The 16,629-nt window shown below is 38.2% G+C and overlaps 2 protein-coding genes across 2 annotated transcripts; one reads left to right on the forward strand and one right to left on the reverse strand.

Moving 5' to 3' along the window:
- Positions 1-1,229: 1,229 nt before the first annotated feature.
- IKZF5 (IKAROS family zinc finger 5 (Pegasus)) lies at positions 1,230-9,262 on the forward strand. The gene is made up of 5 exons (XM_009325877.1): positions 1,230-1,307; positions 2,193-2,287; positions 2,597-2,760; positions 3,051-3,233; positions 8,017-9,262. The coding sequence occupies exons 3-5, from the start codon at positions 2,628-2,630 to the stop codon at positions 8,958-8,960; spliced, it is 1,260 nt and encodes a 419-aa protein (XP_009324152.1). The 5' UTR covers positions 1,230-1,307; positions 2,193-2,287; positions 2,597-2,627; the 3' UTR covers positions 8,961-9,262.
- A 5,106-nt stretch (positions 9,263-14,368) lies between these two features.
- PSTK (phosphoseryl-tRNA kinase) lies at positions 14,369-16,629 on the reverse strand (the record flags this gene model as incomplete). Its single annotated transcript, XM_009326023.1, has 5 exons — positions 14,369-14,582; positions 14,759-14,852; positions 15,359-15,434; positions 15,889-16,087; positions 16,485-16,629. Coding segments are annotated over 5 exons (720 nt in total), but the record flags the coding sequence as incomplete, so codon positions are not given.

A 16,629-nucleotide genomic window follows, 5' to 3' on the forward strand; every position in this document is an offset into this window, starting at 1 on the left:
TGGCGTGGAAAGGGGGTGGTGGAGCAAGCGGCGATTTTCCGTGGCTGATGACAGGTCGTGGGGCTGGGCCCGGCAACCGCCAGCGCTGCGGTTCCTCTTCCCCTTCCCACGCGCAAAACTCCTTGGGAAGGAGCAGGAAGGGCTTGGGTAGAGTTTGCGATCCTTTCTCCTTCGTTATGGTAATTTTAAGTCATTTGCACTGGAAAAGATGAAACTGGGGCAGAGACATCGCCCTTTTTTTTCCCCCCCTTAATTTGTTAAAAGAAAACGGGATGCATACATGTGGTCGTAGTCATATTATTTTATTCTCTTATAATTACTGCAGTATGAGTTCTTACCATATGTTCAAGTACTGGTTTTATCGTGTCTGAATTATTTTCTTTAGCAAAATATTTATAACGCCTCTCACCCTAGCACATCCTGTGGCGCTTCTTAGACAGTAAACTTAGTACACATCAGCACTGTAACTAGTGTTAAATCCAGCAGTTGCGCCTGTGTAGAAAACGAATAACCAGTATTCTACCCGTCAGTGTATAAAGCTGGAGAAGATGTAGTTGTCTGTGCAGAAAATGTTCTGTATAAGTAGAACTTGAGGAAGATCTAGTGTGATCAGCCCATTCAAGTGCATGAAATGCGAGCTGGTCTGCTCGGGTTTCTCATAATTGGAATTGCATTTACTAGCTTGCAGTAGCAATGTAGCAAGCATCTGATCTGTATCGTTCTTCCCTGAAAAGAGAACTGCTGGTTGTATAGCTATAAAAAATACCACATAAAATCACAAAAGGTTCTTTTGTGCATACAAACGTAGAGGTTTGAGGGGGTGCTTAAATTGTGGCAATTTACCTACATTGACATAAAAAAAAGGATGACTCTTTTCAAATCAAATTGATGAGGTAGAGAAAGGAAGTTTTATGCAGTTGATCACCACAATAATGTCTTTTCCCCAATCAGCTTTTTAAAATTTTGTGTAATTTTCTTTAAAAATTAAGTGTCATTATAAAAATAATCGGTCAAATAAGTTTTTCTGCCTTACACAAAGGGATACACAGATTCTTCTGTGAAAATATGGACCTTTAACGTTGTTTCATGTTGAACTATTCAACATTTAGAATGGCTTAATTTTAAATTGTTATTTCTTATAATTTGGTGAAAGTTGGCCTGGACAGAGCTCTACATTACATTGTCCTGTTTCTCTCTTCCATATCTTTAATTCATATCTTGATACCTTTGTTTTATTGCAGGAGACACCAACAAATGGAACACAAATTAACTTAAGCCTACACGAGGCTGGTGACACCTGAAAGAGGGTAGGCAAAATTGATAACGTAAGGATGTGTTCAAAACTAACTTAATGGTGATAATAATGATAGTAGTTGAGCACACTTAGGCATGACGTGAAACAGCATACTCATCTGGATGCCAGAAATGAACTAACACTTGTAAATAACTTTGAAAATACAGGAGAATGTGTCTAAATGTGGTCTTGAACTAAGGACTTGAGTTTTTGTAGGTCACCTAATGCTTTGTTTAGTAGCTATTGGAAAACAAAAAGATATTCTTACTGAAAATGTAGCATTATAAATTATTTCTGCTTATAATCTGTAGGAATAATAATGTGACTTACTCATTGCCCTCTTTCCAACTGAATCCTAAGTTCTATCTTCACAAATTCATTGCAAATTGAGACTCTAGAGGTTTGTCATTTACAGTCCCAGAAAAGAGCACAACCAATGACTTCTAGTGAATATTTTTATTATTTCAATGCAAAATAATGAAATGGATTAAGACTTTTATGCAGGACAGGAAACTAAAATTTTGGGAGAATTATGAAATACTGCTTTCTATAAGGCTTCTTTCCATCTTTGCTAGTCAGCGACATTTGGTTGGTTTCCCCAACATTACAGTTGCCATAACTGACTTACCCAACTCTGGGATTTTTTGGAGCCACAGGTTCACCAGAGAAACTATTCAAATGATCAGTGAGATAGAAGTGCCTTTCAGTGAGATACGTGAAGGAGTGGAGGCAGTCTTTGAAAAGTTTTTGCCAGAAGTGTAATTGTTTTAATAAAACTTATAGCAGTAGAGTGTTAGAACCTGTCTTTTAAAACATATATATTTCTTCAAGTTTCTTTCTTACAACTCATGGGGGTTGGGAAGAATAATGGGCCTACATTTCCTTTTTTTCCTTCCAGGGAAAGTGGAGAAGCTGTGCTCTGTGCTTTCTGTCTGACCTGTTGGGAGTACATTTTGGAGCATGTTTGCTACTTAGCAGGGAACTGAAATTCAGGTACGATCCATTAAAAAAAAAAAAGACAAGTTGATTTTGATTATTATGTCATTTTATGCAATTTGATGTTGTTCTTATGTTGTAAGAACAGTAATCAACAGTAATCACCCCAGTAATATGTATTTGGTGATCTTTAATGAGTTAAAAATTCGAAAAACAATATCCTTATGGTTGTCAATTGGTGCATTGAGTCATGCTGTATGATAAAAGTAATCCTTCACTTAAAAAAAACCCTAAAAACCAAACTTGTTTTTATGAATGCATTCAAATTCAGTGACACTTGTGTTTTGAAAATATTTTTCCTTCTAGGCGCAAGAGGTTGTAAACATAAAGAGTGAATATGGGTGAAAAGAAGCCAGAACCTTTGGACTTTGTAAAAGATTTTCAGGAATATCTTACACAGCAGACTCACCATGTAAATATGATTTCTGGATCAGTTAGTGGAGACAAGGAAGCAGAGACTCTTCAGGGAGGTAAGCTAATTTCAGTGCTATAAAATTTTATTTTTTTGAGAATGACTGCACTGTTTACATTCCAGATAATTATGCAGACTACTACAATTGTGTGGAAACATTTCTGATAGTCGTTTCCACATCACAAAAGATGTGTACGTACCTTTGTTTTAATCTGGTTTTGTTCTTATAGTTCTGTATATTTAAAGACCAAGGGCATACAGAAGCAAAAGATATTTGGCATATTCTCACAGCACAATAGAGAGTATCCCACTGATTCTCGACTGAAATCTCTGTTGCATTATTCACAGCTGGGACAGAAGGTGATCAGAATGGTCTGGATCATCCTTCTGTTGAAGTTTCACTGGATGAAAACTCAGGAATGTTAGTGGATGGCTTTGAAAGGACATTTGATGGAAAGTTAAAGTGTCGATACTGCAACTATGCCAGTAAAGGAACAGCACGGCTCATAGAGCATATCAGAATTCATACAGGTATGAAATATTCTGCAGTACTTTGCTGTGAGGCATTGTGGTGTTAACTCAATGTTATGATTTGCGTGTGAGGGGTTAGCATCTTCAAGCAGTGTGATAGTTCTTAGAGTTACTCAACAATTAGAGCTGATTTTGGGTTTTTTTTAAGAGACTTTTTTTAAAGGTGTGCCATTTACCTATTTAAATTATGCAAATTCCTACTTACATTTATTATTACAGACTGCTGAATTTGAAATAACTATATATGGGAGTAAAGTTTAGCATGAAAGCATCAGTGTAAATTGAAGGGCCCTAAATGTAACTTTTAGTTTTTCCTTGCTAATTAGAAAAGTGAAAAATGTACGTGCTGCCACATGAAGATTTATAGGGGCTTTTCTTCCTCTGTTGTTTAGCTATGAAAATACTCCTCATTTGTACAACATTTTTGATGTGGAAGTACAAAACAGTAATAAGAATAAAGTTTTCTTCTTGGTAGAATATTCAAATATGGGGGCATATCATCAAATAAATGATTACTAACAGTAATGAAAAGAAAAAATACTTACTGTGGCTTGCTTAAGAGCATTTGCCGCTGCTGGGTTTATAAAACTGAAAAGCAAAACTCGCAATAAAAGTTAAAATATCCTGAACTGTTCATGAAGTCAGCTCTGACTTCTTGGCAAATGAGAGAAAACCAACGAAAGGTCCTTGTGAAGTCTGACTTTGGTGCCTGCTGTTACACCGATACAGAAGACTTTATGGCTGTTAACTAGAGTAATAAGAAAAAAAAATTGTATTCTGCAAAAAATGGATTTTTTTACAGGTTTCCAGTTTGGTATGGACTGTCCCAAAACTTTTAAGTGTATCATTTCAGTCGTCTTGGGTAGGTGGCGTTCTGGGACTCACTTTGAAGGAAACGCATTGTTGTAACTTGGATGTAATTGTAGCTTTCTTTAGGTACAGTTATTGTTAGTCACATTCTCACTTTGCTGTGAGCTATTGCTTCTACACGGTAACTCCCAGGATGTATTTTGGGAAAGTCGGTGCTCCTTGCACAGGCCCTGCAGTGTAGGCTTGTTTCGACAAGGTGTAACGGGATAGAAAATGGCAACCAACTAGAAATCAGAGTTCTGAGGTTCAGACTCTGAATATCTTGTAAGTTCTTCTCTTGTGCTACCATGAGCTACCTCTGTGGGTAGCTGTTGCTGTTTTCAGATTCCCAGTGGAAATTTTGTGTAGTTCCAATAGTGGATAAAATCCTGTGGCTTGTGTTGCCTGCATTTGGCACAGCGTTAATGCTATGGCTGGCTGCAGATCCGTAAAGCAGCAGTGTGCATGGAGCATTTTATTTGTCTAGTTTTTCATAAAGCAGTTACAGCTTCACCTATCCTTTGCCTTGTATGGTATGTGGACAACAAGAGATGTTTTAACAGCTTTATGTTGTGCACTTCTATTTCTGAGCTTGTGAAATGAGGGTCATGTAGTGGGAGAAACTGTACTGCAGACTTACGTGGTTCACTGTAGCACTTTAGGATGATTTTTAAATGGTACTTAAAGATGTAGAAGTAACATCAACTTTAAAATTTCATGTCTTTTCAGTAGCATATAGCTATTGCCATCTAAAAACTTGCATCCCCAAGCCTACGGTTACTACTGGCCAGTTGTCAACATGAGCAGATGGACTGCTAGAGCTGTGACGGGAAACATAAATTGCTACTAGAAGATGTTGGTATTGTGTGTTTGCTGATTCTTGAGATGTTTTGATGGCTTTGGTGTGCATGGAGTTCCTCAAACAGAACGACTGAAATAATGTGTTGTTACTTAATACAGATGTCATAAATTTTAGACATACTAGAGAGCAAAAAATCAAATCTTCCTTCTTTAAATATCAATACGTGGGTATTGGTATAGTGTCAGCATTTCTTCTCTTACTCTAGCAGGTTGCCTACCTTTTGTATGCTCTCAGATCTTAGGTTAACAGTTCTTTTGTGTTTTCAGAATGCTTTCTTACTCTGCTGCTACTTTAGGGAGTAGAGATCACTAAGTCACTAGAGGTAGCAGAACAATACCAGCTGCAGATTATGAGCATTTCGGCATGGTTGTGGCATAATATATACAAAAGCAAGAAAGATTCCAACCAAAAATTGGGATGCTGGGAAATGTCCTCAAAAATCTCTGACCCTGTGGTCATTATTCAGAAGCAAACATTCCATGAGCTACAAAAACTTGTTTTTTAGGGCAAAGCATAATACTTCAGGTTTGTGCCTTGACTAACATTTCGAGTTGTTTCTTATGGTTGTAGCATATGATATTGTTAGCATTATACCAGAAGAACGGAGCTTTACATGTGGGATGGCTGTTGTCTCAATGCTGCTGCAGGTATTCCCATTATCAGAGGGTATATGTATGACTCATTTGATCAAAGAAACTTTCACAAAGGTGCTAGGAAAAGGTAGCCAAATCGAAGGCGCACATCACTCTACTGCAAAATTGTGCAGTCTAAATTATTTCCGTTTCAGAAAGCTGGCTAGCAGTGAGAGAGGGATACAGGAGATGTCAGCCTACTGTGTATCAAAGAACTTCAGCAATTTGGACACACCTTCACACAGTGAATGCTTTATAGCCAGGTTACTGGTTCGAACATGTCTGGTGCCTAATGAAATACCAGTAACTGTGCAATGGTAACAGTTCATTTCCCTATACCAAGCTCTTCAGTTTTATAATATAGACAAGAATCTCAGGCTGCCAGAGACCTTTTTATGTATAGTTTCCCCTTTGCCTTTTTACAATACATTTCATATCCTTAAGTTTAATACAGCACTGCATGGTGTCCTGATGGCAACACCATTTTGCCATTATCTTAATGGCTCTTCAGAAAGCCCCGTTTTGTTCCTTTGTACAGAGACAGGGGACTGTGGAACAAGGAAGGGTTTTTTTAGTTTGGTTTGGTTTTCTTGTTTTTTTTCACTTGAGGGCAAGGAGATCCAAGACCTGAGGGTAGTTTTGCTCAGAAGCGTGGTGGGGAAGTGTGGCAAAGGGCCAAGAGATGGATTGCATGGACTATGAAGGCTCAGAGTGACTGAATCAGCGTTAAAATAGGGAAGTGATAGTGACTAGTAGCCTCAGAGCAATGTGAGTAAACAGATAATGCATCCTGGATAACATGCAAGTGCAGCAAGGTATCAGCCAAAGTAATTATGACCCAGGCATGATCATGCAACCATTATTAAGTGCAACTTACTGCAGAATTAACTTCATGCTGAGTCTGACAGCAGTATAATTAATAGTTCACCAGCTGTGTTGTATTAAGGGTGTGCAACAGGGGATGCAAATCTTTATCTCTGTCTAACCAGTTTAAAATGAAATAAGACCATTCAGATTGTCAATTCTTTGTGAATGCAGGAAGTTTGTCAGTTGTCTTATATCGCTGTGTTTGTACCAAATCTCCAGATCTTTACACACACACACACACACATATATATCTGAATACATATATGTGCTTATGGAAAAATCATTGTTTCATTTGGTGCAAATAAAGTACTTAGAGGTAGCAGAAAAATTGCTTGCTTTCTTCTTGAGGAGCCAGTGATGTAGGAAAAAAAAAATAATCTTCTATTCAGTATCCCAGTTGTGATTCCAAACTGTGGGATGCTCAGCATGGGAGGGGCTTTCTGTGTCAGTCACATGCCATCTTACCGGGCCTGTACAAGTGCTTGCAGTGTAATAGCCCTTGCTGCATTCAGATCTCTGGCTTTTACAGTTGTTCTAGCTGGATTTTGAAAGCCACAAAACAGATGTATTGCCCTGAATTTAAAATAGTAGAAAATGCTTCAAAAAAACCCATAAAGGCTGAAAAGAAGGAGCTCACTCACGTTTTTTTTTGGAGTTGTGCTGTGTGTCAAGAGAACCAGTTGCACAACAGTCATTTAGAAATTCAGGTCATTTCAGCACCTGAACATGCATCAAATCCTTTAGGCATTTCTAACATTGCAAACCTGGATCTAAAAACTCCTAAAAGATCAGTCTATGAAAGGAAAATCAAAAGTCCCAAAGTATTATGTTACAAATGTGTTGGCCCGTAATTACGTTTGAAAGTTTCCTAAGTAGTTTTAAAATTGTTAATGTGAATATCTCTAAATAGCATTTAATAGAAGAGCAAAGTTCTGCCTATCAGAAAGGAGAATATCTGGTACTATCATGTCTGAGAGAGCACACAGCTGTCCAGGGATTAGCTAGCTTTTGTTTTCTTTAATAACTCTTTAGCCACAGGATCCTTTTTCAAAATTCAGTTCTTGAGTTGAATGCATGTGTACACGGGTTATTTAGACAATAGTTCCAGGATGTTTAAAAGTAGGAATGTTTGGAAGATATCGAAAGGATACTCTCCCTCAATGTTTAAACACAGTTATCATTAAGAATGATTACCTTTTGGTGGTACAGACATTCCTGTAGCCAACTTTTATGTGCTTTTATAGGGGAGGTAGAGTTTGGATCCAGTTAAGAGCACCACACAAACATCATGGCATTCAGTCCTTGGCATCGTTGCTGCAATTCCTAGTCAGGTTATCTGTTAATGCTAATTGTGGCCACGTTTTTTTTCTTACGCTTACTATTACTTGGGTGAGGCAGAGATGTCTAAATTTACTCCACTCTTCCACCAAATACCCAGCTAAACTCAAGACTAGCAGTGACTCTGAAGCTGAACCGTTTGATTAGCAGCTCCCAGTTAGCTACTGTCTGTTCCATGGAAAGCCTTTTTCAAGCACTCTGCGATGCTATAGTATAATCTATTTTAATTTTCCAGGTGAGAAGCCACACAGATGCCATTTGTGTCCCTTTGCATCAGCTTATGAACGTCATCTGGAAGCTCACATGCGATCGCATACTGGTGAAAAACCATACAAATGTGAATTGTGTTCCTTTCGCTGCAGTGACAGAAGCAACTTATCTCACCACCGCAGGCGCAAACATAAAATGGTGCCTATCAAGGGTACAAGGTCTTCCCTAAGCAGCAAGAAAATGTGGGGGGTTTTGCAGAAGAAGACCAGCAATTTGGGGTACAGCAGAAGAGCATTAATTAATTTGAGTCCACCTTCCATGGTGGTTCAGAAACCAGACTACCTTAATGATTTCACTCATGAAATCCCAAATATCCAGACTGAAGCGTATGAGACCATGACAAAAACAACCCAGAGCAGTGGGTTGCCAAGAGATCCACAAGACCTCATGGTAGATAATCCTTTAAACCAGCTCTCTACGTTAGCTGGACAGTTATCTAGCTTGCCACCCGAAAACCAAAATCCAGCCTCTCCTGACGTTGTTTCCTGTCAAGATGAAAAGCCTTTCATGATACAGCAGCCTGCTGCACCTGCAGTAGTTTCAGCTGTGTCAGCAAATATTCCTCAGAGTTCATCTCCAACCAGCCCAGATCCTCGGCCTACACACAATCAAAGGAACTATAGTCCCGTAGCAGGTCCCAGCAGTGATCGCAGTGCCCACACCAGTACTCCCAGCATAAGCAACAGTCAACCAAGTACTCCAGCTCCAACCCTTCCGGTTCAGGACCCTCAGCTTCTGCATCACTGCCAACACTGTGACATGTACTTTGCGGACAATATCCTTTATACTATTCACATGGGATGTCATGGATTTGAAAATCCTTTTCAGTGCAACATATGTGGGTGTAAGTGTAAAAATAAGTATGACTTTGCTTGCCATTTTGCAAGAGGCCAACATAGTCAACATTGACTGAGAACATGCTTTCATTTAGTTTTTTAACATATTACAGTATATTTTTCATACTTGCTGAAGGAAAGCTTGCACATTCCCTTAAGGAATCTTCACGTTAATCAATTCGACAAAGGAGGCAAATTTATTTCTTTGCTGTCTTAAAACTTGCCAGGGAAATTTTGTATAAGATGTGGTTGATATTTTATATGTAGCCTTTCAAAAAAGCTGAGAGAGTGCTATAAGAATTGGAATGCGTTTACATGTTTTGGTTGCTAAATTTAAGTTGCTTGCACTTAATCCCAATAAACAGTCTACAAATGTAGAAGCAGAGCGTGTGTCCTGAAACATAGGATGCAATTATCATACTATTTACTAGGCAAGACAAAATATATTAACCATAAAATACGAAAGGTTAATGCAATGATACATATGGTTACTTTGGAGACAGACATACCCTTAAAGACTTAGCTACTCCAAACTGGGAAAACAAACAGAAGCAACTTTCACGTACCAATTCAATTTGATGTAAAACTTGCTTTACTCTGATGAAGGTTAATAATAAGTTTTTGCTTAGTATAGTCTAAACTCTTCATGCTCGGGCTCAAACACTAATTTAACTATTATTTTTAAAACTTGTCACAAAACTAGAAGATAACAGGTTATTGTGAATGAAACTCTGGTAGAAAAAAGGAGAGTTAAAAGCTTGTCATTCACTAGTTATACAAAGGAAAAATTAAACCTGACACCTTATTTTAAACTACACTTACCAAAATTTTACATGTCATCCTTTTTAAAAGGAGGTAATTTTTAAACAGTCATAATAAGGAGCTTGTAGAACTAATATATATTCCGTGAGGTTTTTAACTGCCTTAAACTAATTTGTACAGATATTTAAAATTTGCACAATTAGACTTCTGTCGTGCTGATAGAAGTTCTAATAGAAACAAACAAGAGGTTTACAAATTAAAAATCATTTGTTCAGTTTTATCTCGGGCCAAGCTACAACTGATAGGTTGCCTGTATGTTTGAAAGTTGTGTAATCTAGTTTATTGTAAACTTCAGCTAACTTGGAAGTCAGTTTGTCTTGTCCTCTCCCCCAGATTTGTTGTCCTTTTGGTGTGCTAGAAATAGGGGGAAGGGCTTCTGGGTTTTCTGACTGTTCATGTAGTAGGCAAAGGAATACTGGCTGACAACATTTGAAATCATTGTGGTTAATATTGTAGGTGGCAAATGGTAACTAAAGATGTACATGAAGTCCATTGCACATGTTTATTTTTTTTATATTGTACATCTTACTTTAGAAGCACCTAGGCTAACGGACAGGCACTTTAATATAAACCTAAATAAAACATCCTAGCAAAATTGATAAAAGCTCTTAATGTGCTACACAGGAATTTGTACTGTTTCAAAAAAGTGAAGAACTGTTACTTCTCCCATATTTAGACATGCACTTTTACCTTGGTTTGTCTTACTTGAGACAAATTAAAGCTTCCCTTATATATTCCCCTTTTATTATCAGCAAAATATGGTAGCAAATATGTTTAGTTAATAAAATCTTCCTGCTTTTAATGCTCTGCAAGTCAGAGGTTGGAATCTGAATAGCAAATGTTTGGCTTATTCAAATTTATGTTGTTACGGGAGCTAAAGCTTCCTGAAGCCAATGGAAAAACTTACAATGACTGCAGTGTAAGATCAACGCAGGAGAAACCAGCCTTCTGAGAATTGTAGCTTAAGAAGTAATTTTGACTTTAACGAATTAGCAATCCGGGAACGAAATATGTTTCACACTACCTAACTTACCTACTGTTGAATTTTCCATGCCTAAGTAACCAGTTGAAGGAACTGGCTGCACATAGTCTTGTAGTAATGAGGTCAAAAATACGACATTGAAGTATTTCCAATGTAATGAAGATGAATGATAACACACTATCATTCCTAAAAATGTTTTTGGTTTCAGGCCTGGTTCAAAATCCATTTCGGTGGATTTGTAAAACAGAGTGTAATTTTCATTTTTCATAATGACACTCTTTATAATTCCAAAATATCTCTTTTTTTGTAAGCAAAACAGCAACTCCCTATGCATAAACATACAGAGTCCTTTATTTTAAGGACTAAAAGTTGAATGAACTAGAATCCAGTTGGAAGTTACTGTTCCTGTACAGGTCTTGTAACATGGTGCTTCCAGTCAAAGAATAACATAGAAATGATAGCTCTCTTTTGATCGCATATTGACACGTTCTAAAATCTAAATGCAGCTAAAATACGGTGTTAGAACTACAAACGTTACTGTTAAAGACCATTACAATTAGTAACTCACAGAGGTCATTTTCCTTGCCTTTTGATAGCTGATGTACGTTCCTAGGCTCTAGCAACTCCAAGGAAACTTCTGAAATGGTGGTGCTCCAAGGAGCACCTTCCAGTACTGAATGATGCAGATTGCAACAGCCAAGTTCTCCTTGGTTTGTGGCTCCAGCCTTTCTCCCTCTCGGGAGATGAACTCCAATGTGCACAGATGTTTTGAGATTTCATCCTTCCATTCCATTTACGCGGTTTCTGATCCATTAGGACTTTCATTGGCAGTCCCTGTAAACATTATAGACTTTTCTGTTTGTGTAGGCTCATGATTTGGCGATTTAGAAAAATGACTTCTGAACCATGATGTCCCCGAACGAAATTTTAGATAGGAGAATATTTAGGTCACTAATAGAGGTAGCTGGTAGCAAGAGGAAGCCTGCATGAACTTGCTGAAAAGGGGCCCTCGTTTAGGAGGGGATCCTCTGTGCAGGGGAACGTATGTTCTTAATAATAGAACTCAGTATGAAAAAAAAATCTAACCCCAAACCTTGCAAATTGTTGTTCAGAAGTACTTTAATACTGCTGACTTAGTATCATTGTTTCTGCTTCGAAGTACCTAAGGAAAAGAAAATTAGCTTGAACATCTATGAACCGTTGAACAATGATAAAAATATTTTTCCTTCTTTCCTTGTGCAAGCTTCTGTTTGCAGGGGGGATTCTTAGGCGGCTGCAGGCTTTGGTGTTCACCCCTTGATTCTGCAACCGGATCTGTGGGGTGGGCCCATGCTGACGTCCTAGGCCTTCACAGAGGGCCACCCTCTGGACTAGGATTCTTAATTTTTCGACATAGTACTTACAGTTGTGCCAAACGGTACCCTGACTGTATCTGTTTCCTTCTGTCTATTGAGTAGGTTTGGGAGGTGTATTTTCATATTAGTTTTTCATAATTTTGTACATACTATTTACTATAATTTAAAGACCAGAGTTAGTACTGGAAAATTGTTTTAGAGTATCATCCTGACGATTCCCTTGCACAAGCAGGCCTTTCTCAGAGTCAGTGAGGGATACTTGTCAGGAATTGTGGGATCGAGTCCTCGGTTAGGAGTTTTCATATTGAGTTCTCCACGTGCTACACTGCACTGACTTGGTTGTTTTTTTGTTTTTTTTTTTTTTTTGAAACCCAAATCCTGATATTATAAGGTGGTGATTAGCATTTTAACTTGTATTAACAGGGAAGTTTGGGAATGCGCTGAAATTTTTCCATAGCTTGACTCTGTTAAGTTCTGTAATTGCAAAACATTAACTTTGTGGGTTTTTTCTTTTTATTGTAATAATTATTTTATAGATTTGTTGAATTTTCAACATGCACTATTTATAGTACTCTTAATACAGACATTATTTTGAGACTGAATATTCCAATGAACATGCAAATACTAGACTGAAGATCTTGGTAGATTATCTCAATACTTAAACCAACTGTGAAGCAGCTAATAGGGAAAAATAGTTGTTTTTTTTCACAGATACAATGTTTAGATGAAGAGGATTTTGACATAAAATGTTGACTGGCATTTTAACATAAAAATCAGTACTGGAAGACACGTTCCAACAGTGTTTCCTAGCAAAATGATCTGTTGCTCTTTGTTTTGTTCCAGAACGTTTGGGGGGTTTTCTTGTTTGCTTTTTGTTTCTTTTTGACGAAGGGAATGTAATTTAGAAGTCTTCACTGGCAAGTTTTCTATTAATTTTAAGCTTCTTTGGAAATCTACAGCAAATGGATGTTCTGCTGCAGGAAATCTATTCCCTGCTGAAACGTTTTTCATTGAGCAATCTTTGTGTATGTGCTTCTAAGTACCTGCTTTGTTAATATGTATTTCAGTGTAAAGAGCATATTTTGTATGCAAAAATGAAACCTGTTAGAGTTGTGAAATAAATTTTATTGTGTAGTGAATGTTTTCAGATTACAAGGTTAATTCTGAAATAACTCGACTATATCTAGTGTAGTTCATGTTGTGAAGCTTTGCTTTTGTAAGATATGAATAAAATAACACTTTCTAATTAAGTCTCATGTTAATTCTTCTTAATTACATATGCTTTGACAGCTTTGAACCGGTGAACTGCTCATGACTAGCTATGGTCTAGATATGGTATGGAAGGTCAGCTTACCTTTTGGGTAAGCAAGGAATAATGTATTTATGTTTCAGTCTGCTTAAGTTGAAAATGCTTAATTTTAGTGCTGAACCAGGACACTCTTTTACTTCTTTCCACTGTTAATCTTGCACATTTGGTCATCTTCCAAATTCTTTGTTTCCTCATACTCCTATTTCCTTATCATGAGTGCTCGTATGTCTGAAATCAGAGTTTTTATCATGGTAGGGTGGTTGTCACTGCATATGGAACTTCGTGTATGTTGTTAGCAACTTTGAAAGCAGCACCAAATGTTAAGTTCCTTTGGACATTGGAGTTAATCCTCCATGTGTGCGTACGTGCATGCAACTCTCAAGAGCCTTAATTTAACGACATCTCAAATTTCTTGTTCTTTGCAAAGTTTCTGTCAGGGAAACGAGCAGAGAAGCCAAGAGCCTGATCTAAAAAAGGGACTTAAGAAACTGAAGCAGGACTTGGATTAAACTGGGGTGCTGACATCCTGACTTTGGATACTGTAGTTCATTGTCAACCCACTTCATGCTTAGTGCTAAACTCCATCTCACATCTTGTTTTCACACCTTCCCAGCCACGTATTCTTGGGAAGTGCTCAGAGCAGAGCATGTCACCATCCAAGGTGCTCTTCAAAACCTCACCTGGAGGAGGCTCTGAGAAAGCTGATCCAGCTTGACGTTAATCCCACTGTAAGCAGCAAACAGGACTAGATGACTTCCAGGTGTTCCTCCTAGGCTAACTTTTCCTACGATTCTGTGAAATTTAAAATCTAAGGATGGTTTGTTGTTGGCTTGATCTTCAAAGTCAAATACAGTGCAGTAGACCGTATTTCTGTCCCATAACATGGGGACAGGGGGTAGAAATGGCACAAGTCTCCAGAGAAGGAAGCTGTATCTCTTGGATGTTTTCAGCAGTGCTGCTGAAACAGTATTGCATTTTAAATACTCTGGACTCTTAAAAAACACCAGCATTCTCTATGTCATTATTTTAAGATATATTTATTAACTACATTAGTTGCCTTATGTTGGAATGAAGAAATTACACTTGTAGCAGGGTCAAAACACTGACTTTGTATGCAAATTTGGTTTTTCAAATTATTTCCTTGCCGCAAGTCTTCCAAAAACTCTGCTTTGAGTTTGTTGAGTTCTTCTGACAGGCTCTTCATCTCACCTGGGAGCACGTTTTTATCTAGAAGAAAATTAAAGCTGAACTTTTAACTTCACATTTAAAGACAAAATTTACAGGCTTCGGAGATTGCCTCAGTTACGCCTGCAGGGTTGGCATTCCTTAACAATTTACCCCGAGGGAATAGCATTGGTTTAGTCTTACGTTGCAGGCTAGCACCTAGAATATGCTACGCGTACCTTTTGCATCCTTCATTGTCTGAGAGATGATGCGTCTGCATGTCTGATCAGCCTGATGGACAGTACTAGCTGCACAGGTTGCTCGATCTGCTTCCTATCCAGGGTGGCCAACAGAAAGGAAGAATACATGCAAACACATTAGATTTGATTTAGACGGTCATCAACTTTTGAAGTACTCTTTGCAAACGAGTAACACGTTAGCAGCAACTCTGTGACTGGCGCAGCCCGCATCTGCTCCTTCGAATGCGGAGGCAGGTATGTACACCTGGGTGCCCGCCAGAGACAGACATGCCTGACATTAGGAAGCGAACGTGATTTTCCACAGTGTGATGCGAGAGCTCCAAAAGGCATTCTTTTTACTACTGTAGAACCTACGACAGCATTCTTAAAGGTAGTTCAGTGGTTTAACTTAGTAAAGGGACAGAAGTACCCATTTCAAATAGGATTAACTTCTCTGTGTATGCTTTTGCAATCGAGAAATGCACTAGCTATTTCTCAATTTCTGTCATCGCAGGTGTTCTGAATCCAGTTCAGGAATAACTAACTCCCTCATTCACCATCATCTGAAAGAGCCGTGACCGTGAAGACAAGCAGTGCTACCTTTTGCTCAGTGTTTTCCTCATTTTGCTTCACTGGATTTTCCAAAGCAGTGGCCAGCAAACTAATTATCTGCTCACTAAGAAAACAAACAAAAGAGTCAACCACATTAATCAAACAGTTTCACTGAAGATTTTTCTTTCATTTTGTAATGACACCTCATCACAGACAAGAAAGCAAGTTTTCAGTTAAATTTATGAGGCAATCAATGAAATAATCTTTCTACAGCAAGTTAGACGAAAAACAATTACAACTGAAACTACAGCAAGTTATTTCCAGTCTTAATGTTTCAGACGATTCACATAAATTTTCAACAACAGTTTAGAAGTGCAGTTAGGTTTGATGTTAACTCTGCAAAGAATGATGGCTGTCAGTTCCCAACATTGGCATGTACTGTGTGTAATTGACGGGCTTCCAAAAATCACCACATAGAGTATTTTTTACATACTGTTTAGACACAGTAAAAAGCTTCTACACGCCTGTTTCTGAAAACAGCACTTAGTGAAAACCCTAGCGTCAATCCAGTAGCATACTTATCCTCTGAAGTGCAATCAAAACTTTTCAGAACGAGGCTGTTCCGTTCCCAAGCGTTTTTCTTGAGATCTGGCATTTCTATTTTTTTTGCCATTAAATATATTGTCTGGTCAGGTAACGGATGACTTCTTAAACGATTTCTCTGCAAGCAGCATTCAAGTGGACACTCTAAAAATAACTGGCAGAAGCTCAAGGAATCTAAAAGAACACAAACAGACAATTTTACCTTTAAACTGTTGAAGTAAAAATCGCTGAGAGCAACATGCACGAGAAAGACTTTACATGAATGAGTAACTTCTACGCTAGTTCTGAGCCTAAGAATACAAACCTAAAAAAAGAATACAAACCATTTTACCTTCAAGGCCGCTCAAGTAGTATCTTCTGAGATCAACATACATACGAAAGGCTTTAAGTGACCCAGCTATTTCTCATGATACAGTAATAGCGTTAAGCTGATGCTCACTATACTGCAGTGACCTAGCAATTAAGGGTAACAAATGTTCCGCAAGAGTACTTAAAAGAAGGGCAGTTAAAGAAGACTGACATTCCTACAAAGCTGAAAACGTTCTTATGCGTAGGAACAAAGAGTAATTACACTTGCGAGCCAGCTGGTACACCTCATATCTCATGCTCTGATAATAAAAATTGTCATCCAAGATCAGGTAGAGCGGCCTAGACGTGGCTGCGTGTGTCCAGTACGGGCCGGCGCCGGCGTGACTTTCCGCTGAGGAGAGCAGCCC

Source organism: Pygoscelis adeliae, unplaced genomic scaffold, assembly GCF_000699105.1.
Source record: "Pygoscelis adeliae isolate BGI_AS28 unplaced genomic scaffold, ASM69910v1 Scaffold4, whole genome shotgun sequence".
NCBI lineage: Eukaryota > Metazoa > Chordata > Aves > Sphenisciformes > Spheniscidae > Pygoscelis > Pygoscelis adeliae.